Here is a 24,224-nt window from a genome sequence, read left to right on the forward strand (position 1 = left end):
CCACTGTCTTTAGGTGTCAATCTGATCTCGGTCCAACCATGACCTTGGGTGTCCATAGATGAAGGGTGCATCGTCACCTTCAGGGTTTCGTGTGTGTTCTGGACAATGACCTGAGATCTGAAGGCAAACTACAGGCATTATTCCATCTTCGGGGTGATTTTTTGTTTTCTTTTGGTCACTTGTTGCTGTTGTTTGTGTCTTAAAAATGTAACTTCTCTGTGGCAGGTGCTTCACTGACCAAGCTTTGTGTAAGAGGGGCGAGCCTGGGCTGCCCACTTCAGAGAACTTTTCATTTCCTATGCCGCTGGGAAAAAATTGGGGAGCCAAGGTTAACCTGATGTTCTCTGTCTATTATAAGTCACAGTGGCAAGCAGCAGAGAGGTTCATTGGCATTTGATGGGAAGAAGGGTGGACTACAGCTGTTTCTTATTTGCCCAAAATGTTTATGCATGTAAATGTTAAGTCAGAGAAGTGGCCAGTGTGGTTTTAGACTTCAATGTTAAAGTGAATTCAGATTTTCACCCACAGGACAAGGAGTGGTAATAAATAAAATCTGTAATTAATAAAATCATCTAAAAAGGGGGAGAGGATACAGAAAGCATCTTTGTTCTCCCCTCTGTGATTCTATGCAGACTCTTTTCGGGTCCAAGTGTGTTATATTTGTTCTTTTGACTTCCAATTGCCTTTCCTTTCATTAATGAAAGAACACTGTCCTCCTAACTTTCCAAATTAGAGAGCGAGAGGCAGAATTGAGCTGGATCCATGGTGTACGGTTCTTGGAAACTGGTGGTGCATGTTGGGTAATTTGATTTGTGGCAATTATAAGGAGTAATCATGAAATATAAAAAGCTGCCTAGTATTATACTTTAAAATGAGCTCTGTGTATGAGCCTCATGCCTACATTTTCCATTCATGTAACAGAAATGTGTAAGAAATGGTTTCATGACTAAAGTACAGATAAAATTAGAATGGCAAAAAAAGAGTATATGTGATTTCTTCCAAAAGCAGAGATGGTAAAAATACACACATGACCTTTTATTCCTTGGGTAAAACTAAGGGTGATTTATTACCCATCATTGCTTCTGGAAAAGCTATGAAAAGTGGTCCTCTTGAGCTTTTTTTCTCACTCAAGGACCAGGTACTTCATCAAGCAAATTCTGTGATGGGCGGAAACCTGGGCTTTCCAGGTCATGGTACTTACTCTCATTTCCTCTTCCAATGAGAAAAAAATTCCAGAGCAAAATGTAAACCAGTATCCTGTGGTAAGTCTTGCAGACCAAAGGTCAAGATCAATACTCTGTGTGTGTGTGTGTGTGCGTGACTGAAATTACAGGTGTATACAACAGAATTATTTCCCTGGATGAATAGCACAGAATAAAGACTTCTTCAGTACTATACCTCTAAATTTTTTTGTTTCTCTCTAGCATAACACGGCTGGTATAAACTGTGAAAAGTGTGCTAAGGGTTTTTATCGCCCTCATGGCGTTCCAGTCGATGCCCCCCATGGCTGCATCCGTAAGTTTCACACCAACCTACTGTGTCTCACACTGTGTGTGCTGCTTCAGGGAGGTCAGCAGGCTAGATCCCGTCAGTTAGTAGTTCCTGTCTTTCCCTCTTTCTTCATATTTTTGGTTCACTCCTTACTGTGTGACCTCAGGCAGTTACATCATCTCTCTAAGCCTCAGATTTCATATATATAAGTAGAAATGGTAATATACTCTTTGATCTCACCTTTAACTGGAACATAATCAACAAAAGAAAAAAGGGAACAAAATATAACCAGAGACATTGAAATTAAGAACATTGTAACAATAGCCACAGGGAAGTGGGGAGGGGATAGTGGGGAGAGGGGTCTATAGGAGCTACTATAAAGGACACAAGGACAAAATCAAGGGGGAGGGTAGAGGTGGAGGGAGGTGGGACTGGCTGGGTTGGGGTGGAGGGATGGGGAGAAAATGCACACAATTGTAACTGAATAAAAATAAATTAATTAATTAAAAAAAAAGAAATGGTAATATACTCCCTGAGATTAAATGAAATGCCCCCAAAAGCCCCTGGGAAAACACTAAGCATTGGGCCTGCCACACACTAGGCCTGCAACAAATGTCAGTCCCTCCGTTTCCTGTTGTTGTGACATGTGTCTGTGGTCTCTGATAATCTCAAAAATTTTTCAGGAGTAACATCAAATCAACATAGTAAAGATTTTACAAGGATTTAATAATAGTCCCAATATTTTAAATAGCTACGATTTATCAAGCATTTGCTATATGCAAGGCCCTGCCTAAATACTTTCACAATGTTTTATTTAGTTCTCACAATAAGTTTAGGACACTGTATTGTTATTCTCATTTTTAGAAACGGGGAAACCAAAGGGTCTGAGTAGTTACAAATTTTGGCCCAGGTAACAAAACCCCTAACTGGTGGATCCAGAAAATAGTTTACTTCTGTCTGGAGTCACCATGCTATCGCTGATCCATTGTATAGAAAAATGCCGCTGGTTCTTTCCTGTGGATTATCAGTCAGAGGTCTGATTATGGACTTTGTTCTGCATGTGTATCCTATTGGGTTCTTTCCTGCTTTCTGGCCTCCACTGTTCTCTGGCTGCCATGGTCAGAAAAAACTCCAGTCCTGAAGCTGGCCTCTGTGCCCAGTGTTTCCCAAATTCATTCATCGTATCATTAAGATTTGAGGGCATCCAAGCCGAAGTATTGTGTGTGTGAACTCTGCTCTGTCTCTCTCTAGGACATTAAGTTGTTAAGCGTGTTCCTGTTTTCCTTCCCTCTTCCACATCATCCTGCGAAGTAGTATGTCCATCATTTTCTTGCGCCCACAGAAAATAGGCATTGGCAAAGGAAGACAGACACTGTGAATGCAGTCAGACCTTGTTAGGAACCTCAATTTTCCATCACTTTTCTAGGGTTTTTTTGTTATCAAAGTGGTCTCAGGCAGATATTAGAGGCTTAGCATAAAGAATCCACAGGACACAAAAATCCTAAACAAATTAAGCAAAGGGCACCAGGAGAAGCTGGGCTGAGGCAAGGGAGCTGGAGGGTCCTTGGCTGTTCACAGCTTCTCCAGTCTCCCGGTTCCTCATGGGCCATGTACCTAGCTGGGCTATGACAGTATGTCTGCTGCCCAAGGTAAGGATTTGCCAGGTCAAGGGAAGCTCCCAAGTGAGGGGTTTATCAATCCTCTTATAGCCCAAGGATGTCCCTCTGAAATGCAAACCTAATAATTGTGCTGGTTGTAACAACTGCCTTCAGTAAGCCCCATCGCTTGAATCTAACATTTGGAATATGGGCACAATCTTGCTCTGCTGTCTGCAGATTATATACCCGCGTCTAGGCATCCCACACAAGTTCACGCCACAGCTGTGTGATGATGACCATGATGTGGACGTCACCGTTGGCTCATGGGCAGGAGAGGCTGTGCCCAGCAGCCCTGCCAGCTGCTACAGCACACAGCCACCAGCCCCTCTGATTGTAGTTGACGCAGGCTTTCCCTCTTCCTGATGAGCTGGGAGAACTCAGTATAATCAACTACAGTCTCGAGAACATCTCAGGTGGATGCTCATTAAAGCTCATCTCTGAGGGCCATGGGATTCAGCCAATGGGAACTATGTATGAAGTGGAAAACAGGATGTACCCTCTCAAGAATGACTCTAGACTGATGATGAAGTATTAAACATTGCCTGAGAAGTATCGGGACATGTTTGCTTTATTAAGTGCAGCAGACTGATCTTTGAAAATTGAAATTTCTCTAAGCCTGCAGCTGTAACCCTGAACATGCGGATGACTGTGAGCAGGGCTCAGGCCGCTGTACCTGCAAGCCAAATTTCCACGGAGACAACTGTGAGAAGTGTGCTGTGGGGTACTATAATTTCCCTTTTTGCGTGAGTAAGTACCACTGCAAAAGTAAAGACCCCCCTTCTTGGCGCATGGTTGGGCTTTGTGCATTTATAGCCGAGGACATGGCAGGTGGTGGAGAGGTACAAATGGGGCCAGGTAGGTTGTATTTACATGAAAGCATTTTTAAAAGTTTGGAACACAAAATTGTACAAGTATTTTTTGTAGTCTTCTTTATGCCCAAAGTGTTAGGTTGTACCATAGACATTGCCATCTCATTGGGTCCAAAGGGTCAAGTGTTGGCAATTTCACCTCAGTAATCCACGTCTGTGATTTTCCTTCACGAACCTGGAATTGATGTCATGGCTGCTAGATGTTCATTTGCATACATATAGTGCATGTCATGTTTTGGGTGACCAGGAGGATGTGTTTCCTCTTTCCCAAGGTACAGTAGGCCATGTTATCACAGGCCCCCACCTCACCCATGTACACCACTTGCTCATTGAACATCTCAGCATCTTGGAGAGAAAAATATGCATCTGTTACAAATACCGTAGAACACGAAGCAGGAGCATCTATGAAATCGACTATGCAAATTGTGGTTAGAGCCACGGTCTGGTCATTCGGCCACAAGATAGCAACTGCAGTCTGGTGTTAGGACAAGGGCCCCAGGGTTGCAGGAGCTCTCACCCATCCCCAGGCTCTGGCACTCATGAGCCTGCACTCACAGGAAGAGCACATTGAGCTGTGGGGGTGAGGGGGCAGGTCGCCTATGACTCGGTGGCTATGGGTCCAGCTCACAACTGTCCCAGGGTAATTATTAAACTAGCACCACTTTCACTGCCAAGTGTCCTGGCATGAAGAATAAATTATATGATCATCTGATGTTTAAAGGAACCAGTTTTAAGCCAGAACACAGCAACACCAAATCAGGACTTAATCAACTTAGAATCTGCAATTGTTGGATAGAGGTTGAACAGAAACTGTATTTGCCTTTTTAGTGGAAAAATGAAACCTGAAGTAATGTTATGGTGTAAACAAAATTTGGGGGTGGGGGGAATCTTGAAAGAAAATGCTTTTAAAAAGCTAGTCTCAACTTTACACTAAAAACCAATAAAGTTGTTAAAGAAGTCAAGCCATCCTGCTTAACCTGGGAGTTGGCTATTGTGAGCGCAAAATATCTATTTCTGTTTGTTAATATGCAAATAAGAATGTCTGACCAGTCTGGTTTCAATTACTAGATGCATTTTAAATGTAGCAATATTGTCTTTCTTTAAGTTAGTCTCCACAAGCTACTTTTCACTAAATTAGAGAGGGCTTTTCCTAATTAGTTCAATTTAATATTTTATTTTACTGTCTCCTTAATCCTCTGAATTTTTTAATAAACTATTTTTCTAGGAATTCCCATTTTTCCTATTTCTACTCCAAGTCCAGAAGGTCCAATAGCTGGAGATATAAGAGGTAAGTAACCTCTCTTTTTACTGAATTTCAATAAGGACATTATGCCCCCTAGTTTCCTATTTCCTATTCTACTTCCTGCGCACACTGCCATGTCCAAGTTCAGGAAGAATGGCAAGCTGTCTTGAAGTGTCTCCTATTTGAGCCCCTCACACTTCCCCCCATCGTTTTCTGTACCAGTCTGTCTTTCGCAAGGCACCACTGATTAAGAAAATGAAGCAGAGCTTGGGCTACCAACCCGCAGCTGGCTCAACACCTTCAGTCGCAGTCAGTGCTCACTGTCTTCTTTGGGTTCCCCATAAAGAAGCCCTGAGAAAGGACAGCCAGCAGCGTGTTTGGAGGCCATCCCAGGAAATACCAGTAAGCAGAAGTGCCCAACCTTTTTGTCACCAGGGACTGGTTTCACGAAAGACAATTTGTCCACAGATCAGGGGTGGGGGATGGTTTCTGGATGATTTGAGCGCATTACATTCAAGCTCAGCTGCTGCTGTGTGGCCCAGTTTCTAACAGGCCACAGACCCGTAGTGGTGCATGGTCCAGAGTTGGGGGACCCTGAATAAGGGAGTGAGTCAGGGAGTAAAAGAAGCTGTTATACAGACACATTAGCAGGCAAGGTCCTACTGTAGCACCTGGAGTCCCATCCCTCTGCACATAGAATTTACTCAGTGTTTTCTGGACTGAAGGAATAATTTCAATTACCTCTCACTGGTGGAGGGCTGCCTCTGGGGCATTAACTCTGTGGCCCAGCTTGGCCTGCAGGAAGGCTGAGGTCCTCCTGCAGCCTGAAAACTCCCCTGGGCAGAGAGTGGCAGAGGTGCCACCCCTACCAAATTTCCCATTCTGCAAGTATTTTACGATCGCAGATTATATGCACAATGACATTCTGGCTGTGGGGGGTTAGCATTCCCAGCTCTCTTAGAGCTTATATTCCAGTTGGGGAACTCATACAATAACATACAGTATACAAACCACTAAACAAATAAAATCTCTAATATGCTGGATTATGATACTTGGGGCTGTGTCCTATACAAGGTCACTACTTTTATGGGAGAGTCATTCACATTGCAGGTATAAATTAGCCCATATGGGAATATTGTAGGCCTTTAGGTTAGATTCTGGAGCTGTGGGAAGTTTCCTGCCTAAACCCCACAACAGCACACACAAGGATGCACACACTCAGAAGGGCACACCCACACCAACAATGCATGCACACAGCCCGTGACCATCTGAGTCACCCACTGACATCGCTTCTCGTCCCCCAGGGTGTCCAGATGCTCCCTCTCTGGTGTGCAGGCAATGACCGGTGTGTGACAGCACATGTGCTGCTCCTTCGGGTGTGTCCGGGGTCTAGGTGGGCAGAGAAGGGGCACTTGTGACCAGACAAGAAGATGGCCTCTGGAGAGATCTCCTTGGTAGAGGAGTTCAGGTTCTGCACCAATATGGTAGCTCAGAGTATGAGCTAGAGGCAGCCTTGGTCATGCGTGTTGTGGAAAAAATGAAGCATATAGGTTAGGGAATGTGAGGTTTGTCAATTGAAATACAGAAGGCCTCAATGAAAAGATAATAATCAGGATCCTGAGTGGGTGGGGGTGAGCTCTGCAGGTGTCTGGGAGGAATTGTCCAGACACAGGAGAGAGCAAGTGCAAAGAAAGCCACTGGGTCCAGGACACACTGGGGGTGTTCACTGAACAAAAGGGAGACCAGATGTATGAAGGCTGAGTGAGCAAAGAGGAGATGGGTAAGGGGGCAGCTCCAGGGACCAGATGGTAGGCCCTTGTCAGCCACTGCAGAGGCTTAACCTTCTCCTCTGCAGGAGACGGGAGCCATGGAGAGGTTTGCACTGAGAAGTGACATTGCATAAGGACCTTCGTGGCTACTGTGTTGGACACCACTCACAGGGGGAGAGGATGAGCAGGGAGACGTCAGGGGAAGCTACTGAGATAATCCATGAGGCAGAGATGATGGTGGCTCAGGCCCAGGAGGTCTCAGGGGGGTGACAAGAAGTGGACAAATTGTGCATTTAATCTGGAGATAGAGCCAACGGGACGTGCCAGGGGATTGCTGGACCAGAAGTGGGATACGAGAGAACGACAGGACGCTGGGCGGGGCAAACAAGGAAGATGTTGCTGTTTACTGAAGCCCGAAAGGCTGTAGAAGAGAAGGCGATGTGCACAGGCTAGAGGAGAGGCAGGCGGATGAGGTCACGGGGGCTTGTGGGCACTCTCTTCTGGCTGCTCCTTTTTCTCTGTGCAACAAGAATCAAGGTCAGAGGCAGAAAGTGAGGATGGGGAGGAGGACTTGGAGTTGAGGAGAGAGAAGGAATGAAAAAGTCATCCTGAACGGTGGGGGACTGAATTGGACTGGAGAATGTCATAGGATTGGGGGGCGGTACACAGGGCTCACGGGAGATCAGGTGTAAAGCGACCTGGTTTACCTTCCTGTGCTGTTTCCTACTTCTACTCTACCTGTGCCCGATCAAACCACAGCGCCTTGTGTTATTATGTGGGGTACGTATTGTCTTAAGTTTTTGTCAGACCCTTGGTTGCCTGGGGACAGCAGCTCTGCTTGACTTGGTTTCTCATCCTCACAGGACCTACCACAGTGTCCTGCCCAGAGTGGGGCATAAGCAAGTGCTTCATTAAGTGTTCATTAATTGACGAGACGGAACTCGGCTTTTGAGCTTTGATTACAACACAGGTCTCTGGTCGTCTGCCACAAGACTGTGTCAGATCTCCCACTTACTGTCTGCTTACAGTAATCCCTTTGTTGTCCAGTTCTTTTTTTTCTCCCCAAGTAGACTGGTAGTGACTTCAGGAAAAGAAACTTAATTGAACTTGAAGAGAAGTTCAGACGTCTGTTACAAAATATTGGAGAAGCCTTAGAACACAGCCTCGAGGAAAAGAAGTTTAATTAGCGCAGTTAGATTTATTTGGGGGTTTGAACATACAGATACTCATTTCAATTTGGTCTTTTACTAATGCATTTTAAAAACACCCAGTTCGGGGCCTAACTCCTGGCAGGGAACACTGGAAGCACACACATCGCAGCAGCCAGAAGATGCACAGTACTGGATAATGCCGAGCGCCCTTCCACCTGAGAATTTTAATTCCTTTAGGTCCATGGGTGCATTCATGTCTTCTAATTCAGTGGTTCTTAAACAGGGCTGTGCTTTAGAAACCCTTGCTTTTACAAGATATAAACTCCTGTGCATCACCCAGATCTAAATCTGGATTTCCACGGCTGAAGCCCAGGATTATATTTTCAGCAAGTTTTGCAGATGATGCTGGTATATGTCTCTGGTTAAGAACCACTCCTCTAGTTGGTAAACATTCCCATTTAGGGGTTGGAAAACTTTCCTGTAAAGGTTCTGGCAGTAAATATTTTCAGCTTTGTGGACAAAGTTGCAATACTCAACTTTGCTGTTGTACAAGCAACTACAGATAATATGTAAATGAATGAACTTGGTTGGCTGTGTTCCAATAAAACTTTATTTACTAAAACAGGGGTGGATTTGGCATTCAGACCACAGTTTTCAGATCCTGGGATTATATCAGAATCTCTGGGCTTGGGGTCCCATACCTAGGCAATGGTGGGCAACCGCTACTCTAGAAAATCCATACGACCAATTTCAGACACTGATGCTTTGAAGCAGAAGAACAGAACAATATTACGGATCAGACTGTTTGTGGGTTTTTCACTGTATTTCATGACTCCGAATATTATTAGGACTTTCCGGGTCCAAGTGATTAGTTATACCCACTTAAGATTTATGTTTAGGAAGCCAGTGTATCATATCACAATGTATCAAGACACATCTTTCAGGGCTCCTTTTGAACCTGACAGCATATGCAAAACATACACTCTAGAGGGACGCCAGCCTACAGGGGCACGCACATTTCATTCCTCCAAGTTCAAGTGAAGAGCCGCGAAAAGCACAATCAAGAACTGCAGACAGACTCCAGGTGCTTACTTTAGGAGACATACGATCTAAGGATGATTCTCTAAAGCGGCCCATTTGGCCTGAAGAATGTCCAGGAGGTTTTTCGACAAATATCATGAAAAGGGTTTGATCCCCCCAATCATTTTGTTTGGAGCTACTCACAGTTGCCGAAGTTTTGAAGTCAGTGTGGTTGGGACTAAGGATGACAACTCCGAGGCTGGGGAGATGGCCACTGGGGATGCTTTCCTGGCTTTGTTCCTCCCCGGGGTGGGCACTTTATCTGCCTGGCGGGGTGGGGCAGTCACTGTTGACGTGGAGACCTGCCAGGTAAGGCTTAGAGAGGGGCACACAAATTCTGGTATCTCAGTTTTGAAGCTCTGTGTAGGTGCCAATAACATAGAATTCAAGGAATGGTGTTTACTGAAAAGAATTCTAGTCTTGAATATTTAGCATGTTCTTCATTCACTAAACTTTTATGAAGTGCCTGTTCTGTACTAGGCACTGACTTGGTACTGACAAGGCACAGTCCTGCCTGCTGCACAGTCCCTGCACCCTGGAAGCTCCAGTCCTGCAGGAGACTCACAGGTAATAGTTATGGCAGCAGAAGTTAATACCACGACCAGGCGAGAACATGAAGCCGTGGGAACATACAAGAGTGACATCCTTACAGTCCCTTACAGCAGGCATGATGGAAGGACAAAAGGAAGGAAGAAAGGGAGGGAGGGAGGGGAAAAGGAAAGGAAGGAAGGAGGGAAGGAAGGAAGGAAGGAATGTAGAGGTTCTGGAAGGGCTTCCCTAGAGCAGGAGGAGGAGGCATCTGAGCCAGGGAGAGGGGCAGCTGAGAGAAGGCATGGGAACAGGAGAGGAGGTGGAAGGTGGGTCACTGGGACTGAATCATGGGGAAGGGGAAGAAGCGAATCAAGGGGTAGGGAGAGGAGAGGATTAGGAAACGATCAGAGTGGGCCCCAGGCGCAGATGTGCAGGTTACAGTACACGCCTGCACCTCATCTGAGGGGGCACCGCGTCCACTGAGGGCATTGTGGACGTGTACATTTATGACAATTCAACCACAAGTGCCAGGAAAGCGCCTTGAGGAAGGGACACCTGTTCTAGTTTGCACAAAGGTGCCACTTGGGCTGCCAGCAGTCTGGAAGGTTTTGAAGGGTCTATTGTGTCATACACGTCAAAGACTTTGGATTGTGTCCTGAAGACATTGGGTCACCTTTGAGGATTTTAACTGGGAAAATGATATGAGAAGAAAGGTCACTCTTGACACCAGGATGGACAGTGAATGGGAAGGGGCAAGACAGGAGCCAGCCAGCCTTGTGAGGAGGCTGGCAAATAGTCCAGGTCTGAGGGAAGGGTCTGGAAGGAGAGCAGCATTCCAGGGACTTTCCTGAGGGGTAATCACTGTGACTTGGTGGTAAGGGGAAGGTGACAGACCGCAGAGGTTCTGGCTCTGGCACTGTGTGGGGCTGCTCTCTAGATAAGGAAGAGGGATTGTTGAAAAGTGGAATTTTAGAAGCAGAATATTTTAAATGCATAGGTACCAGATGTTTTCTTTCCATTTACAAATGATTGTAAGTCAGGATTCCTTGGACTTCAGTGACAACGTGAAGTTCAAGTTTCTTACTGAATTTTAATGCCTGGTTAGTGCCAGGACTGCATGTGACAGTAACACTTTCCCTTTCTCTGCAGCGTCTGTACCGACAGGGCTAGGGCTTTGGGACCTTGGATGGCAGTATGGCAAGCGGTCAGGGCGCTGCTCACGTCAGCCTGGGTGCCAAGGCTTCTCTTGTGATGGATGGGCCCTTGCACATGGCCAGTGCTCTTTTGGTCAGATTAGGTCACTGCCCGATTGAAGTATGAACAAGGCAGAGGTTTTGCAAAGACTGTAAAGGTGTTCTGGTTACCCTGATCCTTTTTCTTAATTATTTTTTTTATAGAAAATAATTCCACAGCTTTCTAATTAATCTTTTATCTGAAAGGTTAAGGGTTTAGGGCAACGCAGAAAGAGTGGGATTTGACTAAACTTTTTAAATGACCTATTATTTTAATCTTTTTAGAAAATCTTTTCAAAATGCATGAGACCTCCCTTCCTTGATAACGAGGGTGATTGAACCCAGTCAAATCTTTGAGTATTTCAGGATCTTCCTTATGGGACCATAAGGAAGATTAGTTGCAGATTAGATGCTAAAGCTTTTGATAGAAATGTAGATGGTTTAAATGTGAGACTGGTTTGAATATGTAAACTAATCTAGGACACACCTAGAATGTAGCTTTTAAAATCAGTTATCATCTTGTAATTTTAGCATGGGCTTGAGAGTCTGAAACACCTGTGTTCAAATCGTGACCCTGCTTTTCTGGCTGTGTGACCTTGAGAAAGTTACTTAACCTTTCTGAGCATCTTTTTTTCTCAGCTATAAAATGCTTACCTATCTTACAGAGCTCTTGCTTGACTTCATGTTTTTTTATCCATTTATAAAGAAGTCAAGCAAGAGTCTGTCTTTTTGAGAAATATTTATTTATTGAGAAATATTGTATGATGGCACCGGCAGCCCTGAGGTGACCCCTCACTAAGTGTTCAGTCCTAGAGGTGTTTCACTTACCTATCGCTGTGGAACAGGTCACCCCAAAACTTAGTGGCTCAAAATGATAAGAGTTACTTCTCACAATGTGGGGCTAGCTGGGTAGTCTTTCTGCTGGACTTGCTGGCGGGTCTGCTGGGGACAGCTGGGCATCTCTCCCACATGGCCTTTCTCCTCGAGGAGGCTAGACTGGGTCCTTCACATGGCTGTCTCAGGGATCCCAGAGGGTGGAATGGAAATCACAAAGACCGTTTTGACCGGGCTCAGAAATCCTACACCAGCATGTTCACTTCATTCCGCTGGTCAAAGCAAGTCATGAGGCCCATAGTGATCTCAGTAATTAAAGTGTTACGAAAGACAAAGAGCTAAGGGAGAGAATAGGAGAGAAAGCAGGGAGCCTGCTTGTACAGATTGGTTGGGGTTGACTTTGAACTGAGAAAGAACCAGGGAAAGGCATTCCAGGCAGAGGAAGGTCTTGAGGTGGGAAAGCACTTGTTTGTGGGCTTGAAAGTGTCCTGACTTGCTGGACAGGCTCATGCCTGGAGGGTTAAGGGACACAATCTGGGTGAATCCCCCACAAGCCACGTATGGCACGTGACTGAGCTGAATTTACGTTTGTTTATTTTCTAAAAAATGGGAGGTAGAAATATGTTTAATTCAAGATTGTCATTAGGCCCTGGCCAGGTAGCTCAGTTGGTTAGAGCATCATCTCGATAAAGGTTGTGGGTTCGATCCCCGGTCAGGGCACATACAAGAATCAACCAATGAATGCATGAATAAGCAGAACAACAAATGGATATTTCTCTCTCTTTCTGAAAATCAATAAATAAAAATTTAACGAGAAGAGTGTCATTAGATGAGAATCTATTAAATTGAAGTTTTGCTCTATAAAGCTCAGATTTGGGGTAAGGGGAAATGTTTTCATAAGAGTAGATGTTAAGACTGTTCAAGAGATGTTTTGCAAACTAATGCTCACCCTGGATGTCTCTTAGTGGCATCTCTGACTTTTCCTGAATATTTGTTTTATTTCCCTTTAAGATGTAGTCTTCAGGGTTAAGGATGTCTATAAGCCATTGACATACCATAATCTGTGTTTTCATGATGGAAACCTGGGGGAAGGGAGAAACTGACAAGGGACTGGGGAGACCCCCTAAAAGTCTCTTCTCCTTCACAGGGTGTGATTGTAACTTGGAAGGAGTTCTCCCTGAAATATGTGATGACCATGGAAGATGCTTGTGCCGCCCTGGGGTTGAGGGCCCTCAGTGTGATGCCTGTCGCTCGGGTTTCTACTCATTCCCTATTTGCCAAGGTAAGTGGGCAATGCAGCATGGTGATCATCAGTCCCCAAAGAGAAATTTCCTCCTAAGGAGATGCAGAGGCTGTTTCTGGCACAGCTGTGTGGCCGGAAGTTTAATAAATAAGCCCTTGTTTAGATATGTGCATTATATGGGACTGTCCTGCCCCTTGGATCATGTCACCTCTCTCCTGTTTTTCATTATTTGGCCTGCCCCTACCTCCTCTCTCATTGTCAAACACGTGGGCTTTGGCATCAGCTGCCTGTGTGCATGCAAATCCTGGCTCTGGAGAGAAGGTGGTATCTGAGCAGTACTTTAGAACCTGATAGGTAAAGAAGGGGAGGAGACAGGGCATTCCAGGGAAGGAGAATAGCATACACAAATTCACAAACTCCTCCCTCCCCACCATTGTGTGTCCTGATACCAGTCCTGGTAAGAGTGGCTGAAGGGGACAGAGGACGGGAGTAGGAGGCATCTGGACCAGTCTGTAGAGTGTAATAGGTGTGCTGTAAATGGTGGGTGAATGCGCAAATGTATGAGTCAATTTGCCAAAGTCCTTCTCCTTTGCCTCCCTCTCACTGCCTGCCACTGTTCTTGCCCCAGTGGTTGATGTTGGAAAGGGAAGGAGGAAGAAAAGATTATCAATCAGGGCTCAGGGCAGGAACTTAACACCTCTGCAGGTATAATACACAGACAGGTACTTGCTATAAACAATCAGGTGCTAACCCATCTGCCCAGGAAGCCAGACAGGCACAGCTGCAGAAATACTCGACAAGCCCAAGAAGGCAGCCTCTGCCTTACTTTCCTACAATTCTAATCTTATTCAAGTACTTCTTAATTACAAAACCCAGTTGGCATCCAGTCATCCAGAATCCAACTCCAGGAGACCCTGGAAAGTCCCTGGAAACTAGAAACTAATTCTAGTTTCCCGGCCTCTGAACACAGGAGGTTAGCATTGCTGTTGAGCATCCACAAGGTCAGCACAATCAGCCACAATAAGGAACTGTCTGTGTGAGACGGGAGCAGGAAAAAGCTTCCCCAAAGCTGGAGGACAAAGTGTCCAAGAGCAAGGTTTGCACTGGCTATCAACTTGGGCAACTAACTTAATCCCTTGGTTCTTCAGTTTCCAAATAATAGTGCATGCCCTGTAATGTGTTGTGCAAGTTACAGACCCACTGAAATGTAAAGTTCCTAGAGTTGGGGATCCTCACTTGTATGGCAGCTATTATTCCTTAACCCTCCTTCTTCTGCCCCATTTTACCCTCTACGTCATTTTAAGAGCCTGTAGCCCCAATCCCAGTTATCTCTTGGTTTGCATAGATGTGTGCATGCCACACCCCAAGCCCCTCTTTTTCCTCCTGGCCCCTTGGCACACCCTGTCCATGGACCTCTGTCCTCTGCCCCACTTCTCAGCCTTTGCCTCTCTGGGGCCACAGAAACTCTCGGCAGTTGCTGAACAGAGATTTGGTCACCTAACAGGTGGGAGGGTAAGGACAGAAAAGGGGTGTCTTTTCTTCTTGTTCCTTGACTTCAGAATTGACTTCCAGCCAAGATGGAGGTGTAGGTAGACACACTGTGCCTCCTCACACAACAGCAAATTTAAGAAGAAGGATAATAGCAAATTTAAAAACAAAAAACAACCAGAATTGACAGAAAATTGAACTGTATGGAAGTCTGACAATCAAGGAGTTAAAGAAGAAACACTCATCCAGACTGGTAGGAGGGGCAGAGACGGACAGCTTGGGCAGAGAGGACTTCTGGCAAGGCAGCAGAGGGAGGACTGGGGCAGGCAGTCCCACATTCGCATGCAGATAGACTGGGAGGAACAACTGGGGAGCGAGACAGACCATGCAACCCAGGGTTCCAGCTCAGGGAAATAGAGCCTCAGAACCTTCGACTGAAAAAAACCTGTGGGGATTAAGGCAGTGGGAGAACTCCGCTCCTCGCAGGAGAGTTTGTTGGAGAGACCCACCCACCCAGGAATCAGAACCAGAAGAGCCCAATTTGCCTGTGGTAGTGGCAGAGGGGACTGGAAGCTGGCAGAGAGATGAGTGGGCCTCCTCAGACCCCTCTCCCACATATAGCGCTGCAAAGCAGCAATTTGGGTTGCCCTGCCCTAGTGAACACCTAAGGCTCTGCCCCTTACTATGTAACAGGAGTGCTGAGACAAAAAAAAAAAAAGGTCCAAATGAAAGAACAGATTGAAGTTCCAGAAAAAATACAACTAAGTGACAAAGAAATAGTCAACCTATCAGATGCACAGTTCAAAACACTGGTAATCAGGATGCTCACAGAATTGGTTGAGTATGGCTGCAAAATAGAGGAAGAAGTGAAGGCTATGAAAAGTGAAATAAAGGGAACCAACAGTGAAGGGGAGGAAAGTGGGACTCAGATAAACGATTTGGAGAAGAAGGAAGAAATAAACATTCAACCAGAACAGGATGAAGAAACAATAATTCAAAAAAATGAGGAGAGGCTTAGGAACCTCCAGGACAACTTTAAACATTCCAACATCCAAGTCATAGGGGTGCCAGAAGGAGAAGTGGAAGAGGAAGAAATTGAAAACTCACTTGAAAAAATAATGGAGAACTTTTTTAATCTGACAAAGGAAATAGACTTCCAGGAAGTCCAGGAAGCTCAGAGAGTCCCAAAGAAGTGGGACCCGAGGAAGCACACACTGAGGCACATCATAATTACATTACAAAAGATTAAAGATAAGGAGAGAATCTTAAAAGCAGCAAGAGGAAAGGAGAGAGTTACCTACAAAGGAGTGCCCATGAGTCTGTCAGATGATTTCTCAAAAGAAACCTTGCAGGCAATAAGGGGCTGGAAAGAAGTATTCCAAGTCATGAAAGGCAAGGACCTACATCCAAGATTACTCTATCCAGCAAAGCTATCACTTAGAATGAAAGGGCAGATAAAGTGCTTCCCAGATAAGGTCAAGTTAAAGGAGTTCATCATCACCAAGCCCTTATTATATGAAATGTTAAAGGGACTTATCTAAGAAAAAGAAGAAGATCAAAACTATGAACAGTACAATGACAGCAAACTCACAATTATCAACAACCGAACCTGAAAAAACAAAAACAAAAACGACTAAGCAAACAACTAGAACAGGAGCAGAATCATAGAAATGGAGATCACATGGAGGGTTATCAGTAGGGAGGGGTTGGGAGGGAAGTAGGGGAAACAGCACAGGGAATAAGAAGTATAAATGGTAGGTAGAAAATAGACAGGGGGAGGTTAAGAATAGTATAGGAAATGGAGAAACCAAAGAACTTATATGTACAACCCATGGACATGAACCAAGGGTCAGGGGGAATGTAAGTGGGAGGGAGTGTGCAGGGCAGAGGGGAATAAAGGGGGAAAATGGGACAACTGTAATAGCATAATCAATAAAGTATATTCTTTAAAAAAGAAAACATTATACTAAGTGAAATAAACCAGTCACAAAAAGACCATTTATTGTGTGGTTTCAATTATATGAAATGTCAAAAATAGGCAAATTCACGGAGTAGATTAGCAGTTGCTTCAGGCTGCGGTGGGGGTGGGGTGACAGAGAAGGGAGCCTGGGGAGCGACTGCTAGTGGACGTGGGATTTCTCTGGGGGGGACAAAAGTGTTTTTAAGATTAGATGATGTGCTGATGGTTGCACAATCCTGTGAACATATATTTTAAAAACACGCTGAGTCGTACATTTTAAATGAATGAGTTATATAGTATAAGAATTATATCAACAAACCTGTTTAAAAAACAGATACTGCAGACAAGGGGAAAAGCACAGCACATTAAAGCAGGGTGTTTCCTCTGCAGACACATCCGCCCATCTCTCTGTAAGTTTGACCCCATCTCTCCTGGCGTCTCTCACAACAGTGATTAAACAACATGCTTTAGAATTTTAGAGTTAAAAGTAATTGAAATTACTTATTTCACAGCAACTGTGCTGAGACCCAAGAGAAAAAGTGGAAGCTTAATCGTTGCTGGGTGAGGAGCAGCACTCGTGTTCCTTGACCCCCAGCCTGGTTTACTGAAGAATTATGTTCTCTTCCCCAGACTCCCTCAGCACATCAGAAAGCGCGAGCGCTTGCCTCCACACTGAGTTTTACAAACTGCGGGTCACTGCCCATTATTGACGGAGAAATGAATTAGTGGGTGTAGACCAGCATTAAAGTGAAATAGAACAGACTAGAAACTATTCGGGTGCAACACAAGTCGTAATGGAAAGAGATGTTTAGTGAAGTTCTTATTCATGGTGTTTTATAAATAGCTATAAAGATTTATTTCTCTCTCTCTCTCTCTTTCTTTCCCTGCACCTCTGTGTGTGTGCATGTGGGCTTATTGAGTTGCAGTGTAAAATGTATTTCTCAGTGTGGGTGTGGCTAAAAAGAGTTTGAAAGCTACTGTGTTAAATGATCTTAGAGGATTTTGTCTGTGGTTCTGAGAAGTTTGTCACTTTTATTTTATTCTACTCCTTGGCCTTGTGGCTTCAGACTTTCAAACAGTTACAGCCTGAAGCCAGGGAGCATTTGGGTGCATTTAGTATCTCTCTTTGCCCTGGAAACTGTTGATCAGTAAATTCCAGCAACAATCTGATAAACCTGAGTGTGCCTGAAGATAGTCCTATGCCAGGTACACAGGATAATTCCTTCTCAAACCTGTTCAAGAGGTAAGAAACCACTGTTTTATCTTTCACACGTGATCTCTAGAGCAGGATGGGGAACTAGTTTGAGATGCATTCCTTGTTTTATCTTCAGGCCGCAATCTTGTCTTTACTCTGCTGCCTTCAACCCAGCAAGAAGGAGGGAGAGTATACCAGCCACTGTTTCATTGTCTCTACACCCCTGACTGAAGGGCGTGGGGACCCAGTCTCACCTTAGTGACAAGATACCTAGAAATGGAAGCGGCAGCTGGTTACCTTTTTAAAACGTTTGAACTCTATACGTAAATTCAGTTTGGGGTCCTTTGCGGGGAGGAGAGGCAGAACTAACAAGATAATTGGGAGTTTGCAAATCTCCCAATTATTTGCCTTCTCATTGGGGTCACTCTTTCAAATGAGAATCCTCTCAGCTTCTTGATATGAATGTCAAAGAAAACCTTTCTTACATTTAAAACAAATACAAAGGAAATGTTTTTAAAACTACCATGTCACTCCTTTTTAAAATGTTTAAATTGAAGAATTAGCCCTAAACTATGATAGATACAAAATTCTAAGAGCAAAGGAAATACCCAGAGACCTGTTTCTTGACACTCTGGACTTCCACACTCGAGGAATGGGAAAAGGTTAGAGAATGGAGGAGGGAGATGCTGGGCGGGTGGACCCTCTAGGGAACACTGTCCTCCAAACGCTTCCCAAGAGGAGAGTGGGCACTTACCCTGCACCTCAAACCTTTCATGGGTTTCACGCTTCAAGCAGGACAAAGGTGCCTGGGGCCAGGCTTTGGCTTAGAAAACCCAAAGGCTGAGAGCTGGTGGCTCTCATCTGGTGCCCCATCAGGGAGGGTATGGCAGTGCTGAGAACGGCCTAGGGCATGGGCGTTTCCATGGCCCGCTGTGGGAGAGGCTGGGTGGGGTGTCTTGGATGCTGTCTCCCTAGAGGCACCAGGAGACCTTGCCCAATAAAACTGACATTCCAGGTCAGGGCACATGCCTAGGCTGCCAGCAGGTCCCCAGTTGGGGCGTGTGCAACCAATTGATGTTTCTCTCCCTCTTTTTCTCTCTCCCCACCCCTCTCTCTAAAAATAAATAAATAAAATCTTTTCAAAACATAGTGTATTGATAGAAAATTTGAGGTTCAGCAAGGCTCTACGGATCAGGAGAAAACTGCCAGTTTCTGAGAGGAGGGAGCAGGTCCTGGGGGCCCCGGGAGAGAGAGGGACTGTGGGCAGGAGCCTGGGTTGTGGCTTCTGCAGGAAGGAATGGGTGAGGCAGCGTGAGCAGGCTTAGGACTGGCTAGCTGAATAATTTAGAGGGTTCTGGGGCACAGGGGTTGTGCCTAGTTGTCTGGCACTTGGCTCTGGGTGATCAGGGGCAGTGGGTTAGTGGCCCCAGTGTGGGAGCCAATAGAATAAGAAAGTGGGCTCTGAACTGGTTGGTTTGCATTTGGAATGTGCACTCTATGGGCACTCCAGGAACTGGGTAACCCGGGGAGGGGCAGCCTCTCCAGAGTCAGCAAGGCCCCTGAGATATCAAAGCATCAGAATATAGAAAATAGAAGACCTGGTTAATATGTTACCCAGGGCTGAGAAACTGAGCTGAGGAAAGTCACGGGCAACAGGAATAGAGAGGCACCTGTCAGTGGGGGCAGGGGCTGGCAGGAGAGTGGTGCCCAGCAGGGAGTCACCAAGAGGCCCTAGAGAGCACCCGTGGAAGGAGACTCAGCTTCCAATGTCCTCAGGGCTGGCCCAAGAAAACAGTCCTTTCCCTTCTCTCTTCTTCGAGGGCTCCCCACCCCACCCCATCCCCACTCTGGGACAATGTGAGGTCGAAGCTGACAGCGTAGAAAGAATGCCCACTCCCTCACCACCACCACCGCCACCACCACCACCACCTCTTCCCACTGGGGGCTTGTGTCTTGAATCAGGTCTGGGCTGGGGGAGGGGAGATTTGACCTTGTACTGAGTTTGGTTTGCTCTCTTACCCAAGAGTGTGCTGAAAAGCCCTAGAATTTACTAGAGGTTTCATCAGGTGCAGGGGAACAGTCACCCACACTGAATAAGGTTGAAAAGGGCCATAACATTTAGATTATAGCAGGAGTTTGTTCAATACGCTAATTGTAAAACACCCAATTGCATCTCCATGTGGCTTCATTTACCATAGTTTCCTTAAAAGGATGCCACGATTCTGATTTGTTTCTAGGAACTGCGACCATGTTTAACGCTCTGCTTGTTTAAGCACAGATTTCTGTAATTAACCCCAAGCCCTGCTTGTAAATGTGTGCTATAATTCTTTAAGCCGCAGAGTGCTACCGTTCCACCGAGCTGGACTTTGGGTGTCTGGCTCCTGTGTCTCAAGCAAAAGTGAGAACCAAACAGTAAGATCCCCCGATCCCTCCTGCTCCCGTAAAGTCGAAAAGCACACTGAAAAGATGTGCATTTTATTACTGAAGGAACCCATAGGCCCTCTCTCGGACTGTTCCCTTTACAAAAAGAAAATTGTACTAAGTTTGGTTATTTGTTTTCCAAACCAAACCCATGGAGAATTAGCAACATAAAATTAGAAAGGAGGGAGGGTTATTACGGCAAGACACTAACTGTGAGGGGGAAATAGGAAAGCGGATGTGAAAGCTAAGGAGCGTAGCAGTCTGAGGCCCCTTAATGAAGGGCAAATAATCCGCCCAACTCAAGAAGGTACTAATAGTGAAGGGAGTCACTATTAGAATACGTAAATGGGCCGTGTAATGATGGCTCTGGAACTAGTTAAATTACGTCTAAATACCTGTTTCAGAAGGCAGGAAGGTAGGTATACAGTATACTTTAGTAAGAGTACTATTTGGTAAGAGTACTTTTTAAAAGAGAACATTTTGGTGGTTAAAGAGTCAGTTAAGATCTATAGTTTTGTGGGACAGAAAACGACCTAAACTGGTTTAAGGCAAAAATAACTTATTGGTTGTAATGGAACAGTCCAGGCCTATTTGGTTTCAGGAACAGATTGATCCAGAAGCTCAAAAGAGAGTGGCCAGTCTGTTTTTCTCCACTGTTAATTCTGCTATCATATACATTGGCTTTATTCTTAGGCCTCAGGTGGTGGTAGGAAAGTAGCCAACAGTTCTTAGGCATACATGGCTATGGACTGAATGGTGCCTCCTTGAGATTCATCAGTTAAAAGTCCTGATCCCCAATGTGAATGCACTTGGAGTAAGGAAGAAATTATTATCCTTCCAAGTAGCTTTTGTGCTCCCTCCCTCCCCCTCCTACCCCTCTATTGCTCTCTCAGTCCTGTGTGAGGACACAGAAGAAAGCCAGGAAGAGAGTTCTCACCAGGAACTGAACTGGCCAGTATCTTATCGTGGGCTTCCGAACCCCTCTCCAACTGTGAGAAAATAGACGCCTGTTGTTGAAACCACCCAGTCTGTAGTATTTCGTTACGGCTACTTCAGCAGACTGATACAGTCCTTCTTCTAGGTTTGAGTCTAGGGGAGAAGAGCATGCGTTCCTCCAGGGCAGTTCTGGCTGTGATTGGATCACATGCTCCTGAGCCAAACCTCGGGGCCTGGAATCCAGTGTCTGACAGCCGAGCCTGAGTCTCCCCACATCCGCAAACTTGAGAGTGGAGCCAACACTGTCTGAACAGCGTGGATGGAGTGAGGGGGAGAGTGGTTCCCCCATGGCAAACTTAGGGTGTCACAACCGAAAAGCAGTGGCAAAGCTGTGTGTCAGTGAAATCCTCGGCATTCGGGAAAAATTTAGTTCCCCAAAGTGACCACTCCTATGAGAGATGAGAAAAGCCGCTGAGATTTAAGTGTAGCGTTTTTCTTCCTAAGAAGATGACCCCTGGCCTGAGAAGCTCTTTAATCAGTTGCTGTGCATGAAGATCATGCACTGTCCCCAGTGCTAAGTGATTGGGGTCCGGATTTTTAAACAATAGGACTTTATCATGTCATTTATATTTTTGGTTAGAGTTAGTTTAGACCTCTGCTTCCAAAGGTTTCCCAAAGCCATCTGACCTCTCTGGCTGGAAGGTGGACAAGGGAGCAAGGAAGCGCGAGAAGGAGAAGCTATGCTGACAGCCACTGCAAGAGGGGCTAGAGGAGGGGCAGCCGGCACTCTCAGGCTCCTGGGGTGAATGTGTGGGGTCAGCCTCTGCTGGGTTCCATTCAAGTGGAGGGGAAGGCTCACTAAGGGGGGCAGAGAGAGTGCAGGTACGTTGTGCGCCATACTTTCACTCTCCCTTTTGTTTTCCACCTGTTCCTAAGCTCCTCCCAAAGTGTGGATGAGGGAGGGAGAAAGCATTGTTCAGGCTTTGGAACTTGAGTAGGCAAGCAGTTCACCTCACGCCTAGTGTTTGCGGACATCACTGAGCACATCCAGCCTTGGAGAAGCCCCCCACTGCCTTAGAGCTGTTTTCTGAGTTTTACAAGAAACACACAGTCTGCCATATGCCTGGTGTGGTCGGAGGAATAACCACAGAGTTTGTTGTTTCAGATTTGAACTATCAGGTTCCAGAAGAGTTTGGGATGCTCCAACATTCTGTCTGTGATGGCCTCACTTCTCTTGCTCTCGCCTTTTTCTAGCAGCTTTTGTGTTCATTTAAAATTGTTCCTTGGGGGGTGGCTTTGATGCTAGTGGCTGAAGCTCACACTCACTGAAATCTGACCTTGACCTAGCATCAAGGTCTGATCCAACATTTTAGTTACGATCTTTTTTAGATGAAGCTGATCGCTATTGAATTTTAGAGTCAAATCAATATGACCCCAAATGCTACATCAGATGGTTCAGTATATTCTAGCAAAAAATATATATATATATATATATTTTTTTTTCTTACGGCTTTGCTCTGTATTGCTTTAAAGATTTTTAAAAATCTAGAAAAGGAATTGTAAAACCTCTCTAAGTTGTTCGTGCCAGCTGCAGCCCTGCATTCGTGTTTTGCGTGAACTTAATTTATCCCAGACTTCTCTTCGCACAAGGCCATATTCTGCCATTTTAATTTTGACTCACTCCCGTGCTCTGTACTTTCTTATAGGTGTGAAATACGAGGCCACATTGGAGAGCCGTCTACATGTATCTGTAATTTATAATTATGTTGATGTCTGGTTCAGCTCTTTATTGTCAGACACGGAACACAACTGTGACTCTAGGATAACTTTGTCATTCGGGGGGCTGACGCTTCCCTCTCCCCTTCCCATGCCACCCTGCCTCTTCCTTCTCCTCACCCCTCATTCCTGCCTTCCTCTCCTTTTTCTTTACTTTTCTCTCCCTCTTCTCCCCTTCTTCCCTCACACCTCCACTGGTATAATTGGCTAGAACAGAGGCTCGGAGGGTGGGAACAATGGGTCCTCCATGACTGGAAACAGAAGGAGGGTAAAATGCAGCTGCCCCCAAACACCAACCACACCAACCCTGGCCTAGGGCCCGGAACTGTCCCTGTTGGAGTTTGCTGTGGTCTTTGGGTTGTGGTGATAGGTCTTAGAAAACTCCTATAAATATGTTGCCAGTCCAAGATGAATCTATCTGTGAGCATATTCTCATGAATCAGACCAATAGCCAAGAGAAGAAGCCAAATGCACCAGTGGATGGCATATGGAGTTGTTGGGAGGGCTCCTGGCTGGGGAAGCTCCCGGGAGAGCCCTCCCAGCCTTTATGAGGAAGCACATAGGTCCTGGAGAGCTGGGCATGGGAGATATCTGAAGCAAATTCTGTGCAATTTTGCCTTGAACTGGCACTTCACTTTGTAACTCAGCTTTTATCTAGGAGAACATTGAGGTGGTGGTTGTTTGGAAGAAGCCTTAGGATTTTCTGTAGATTGAATCTACGCTAAGTCCATTATCCAGAGAGGTAGATGGTGCTAAGTATCATGGAACTGACTATTGGCTTTGTGGCTTTGACTGAAGAATGTGCCTGCCTGCTTTTCCAACAGAAGGACACACTCCAAAATCATGGGCAATAAGAGCATCCCTGAAACAATAAGGAGCTCTGTTTGCCTTGTAGTTCACTTACTGATGGATGGAGAAGAGAATGATGTTATCATAGCAATACTTGTTTCCTAGCAGCATTGCAAGATTCAATGAGAGAACACCTACAAAGAACCTATATGGGCTGGACTGGTAGAAGGATTTCAACTGTTGCTTATTCTTTCATTTAACAAATATCTATTTGGCATGTATGAGGGAACAGGACTGTGCTTGATGCTGGAAGACATTGGGGAACAGAGCAGACAAGCTACCTGACCCCGTGGACCTTTTAATCATTATTTTCAAATACTTTTTGGGAATAAAAATATCTTAAATCAGAAACAATGAGTAGATGAGAAGTAAAATACTCCAGAAACTTCCAAAGGCCTGTACCAAAACAAAGATCAGAATTAAAATATTTGTAAAGCCTGATAGTATTTCCAAGAGTGAGAAAAGGGCTGCCAACATTGGGGTTTGGGTTTGGGGTTT

General features: G+C 45.3%; 1 protein-coding gene across 1 annotated transcript in view; it reads left to right on the forward strand.

The window, feature by feature from the left end:
• The window catches only part of LAMA3 (laminin subunit alpha 3), a 240,097-nt gene that overhangs the window by 79,905 nt on the left and 135,968 nt on the right, over nt 1-24,224 (forward strand). Inside the window, exons 9-12 of the mRNA XM_053912463.2 lie at nt 1,425-1,515; nt 3,765-3,896; nt 5,244-5,306; nt 13,006-13,140. Coding sequence (XP_053768438.1) covers nt 1,425-1,515; nt 3,765-3,896; nt 5,244-5,306; nt 13,006-13,140 — 421 coding nt within the window. The remainder of the gene's footprint in view (nt 1-1,424; nt 1,516-3,764; nt 3,897-5,243; nt 5,307-13,005; nt 13,141-24,224) is intronic.

The sequence above is a fragment of the Desmodus rotundus genome, chromosome 10, assembly GCF_022682495.2.
Source record: "Desmodus rotundus isolate HL8 chromosome 10, HLdesRot8A.1, whole genome shotgun sequence".
Classification (NCBI taxonomy): Eukaryota; Metazoa; Chordata; class Mammalia; order Chiroptera; family Phyllostomidae; genus Desmodus; species Desmodus rotundus.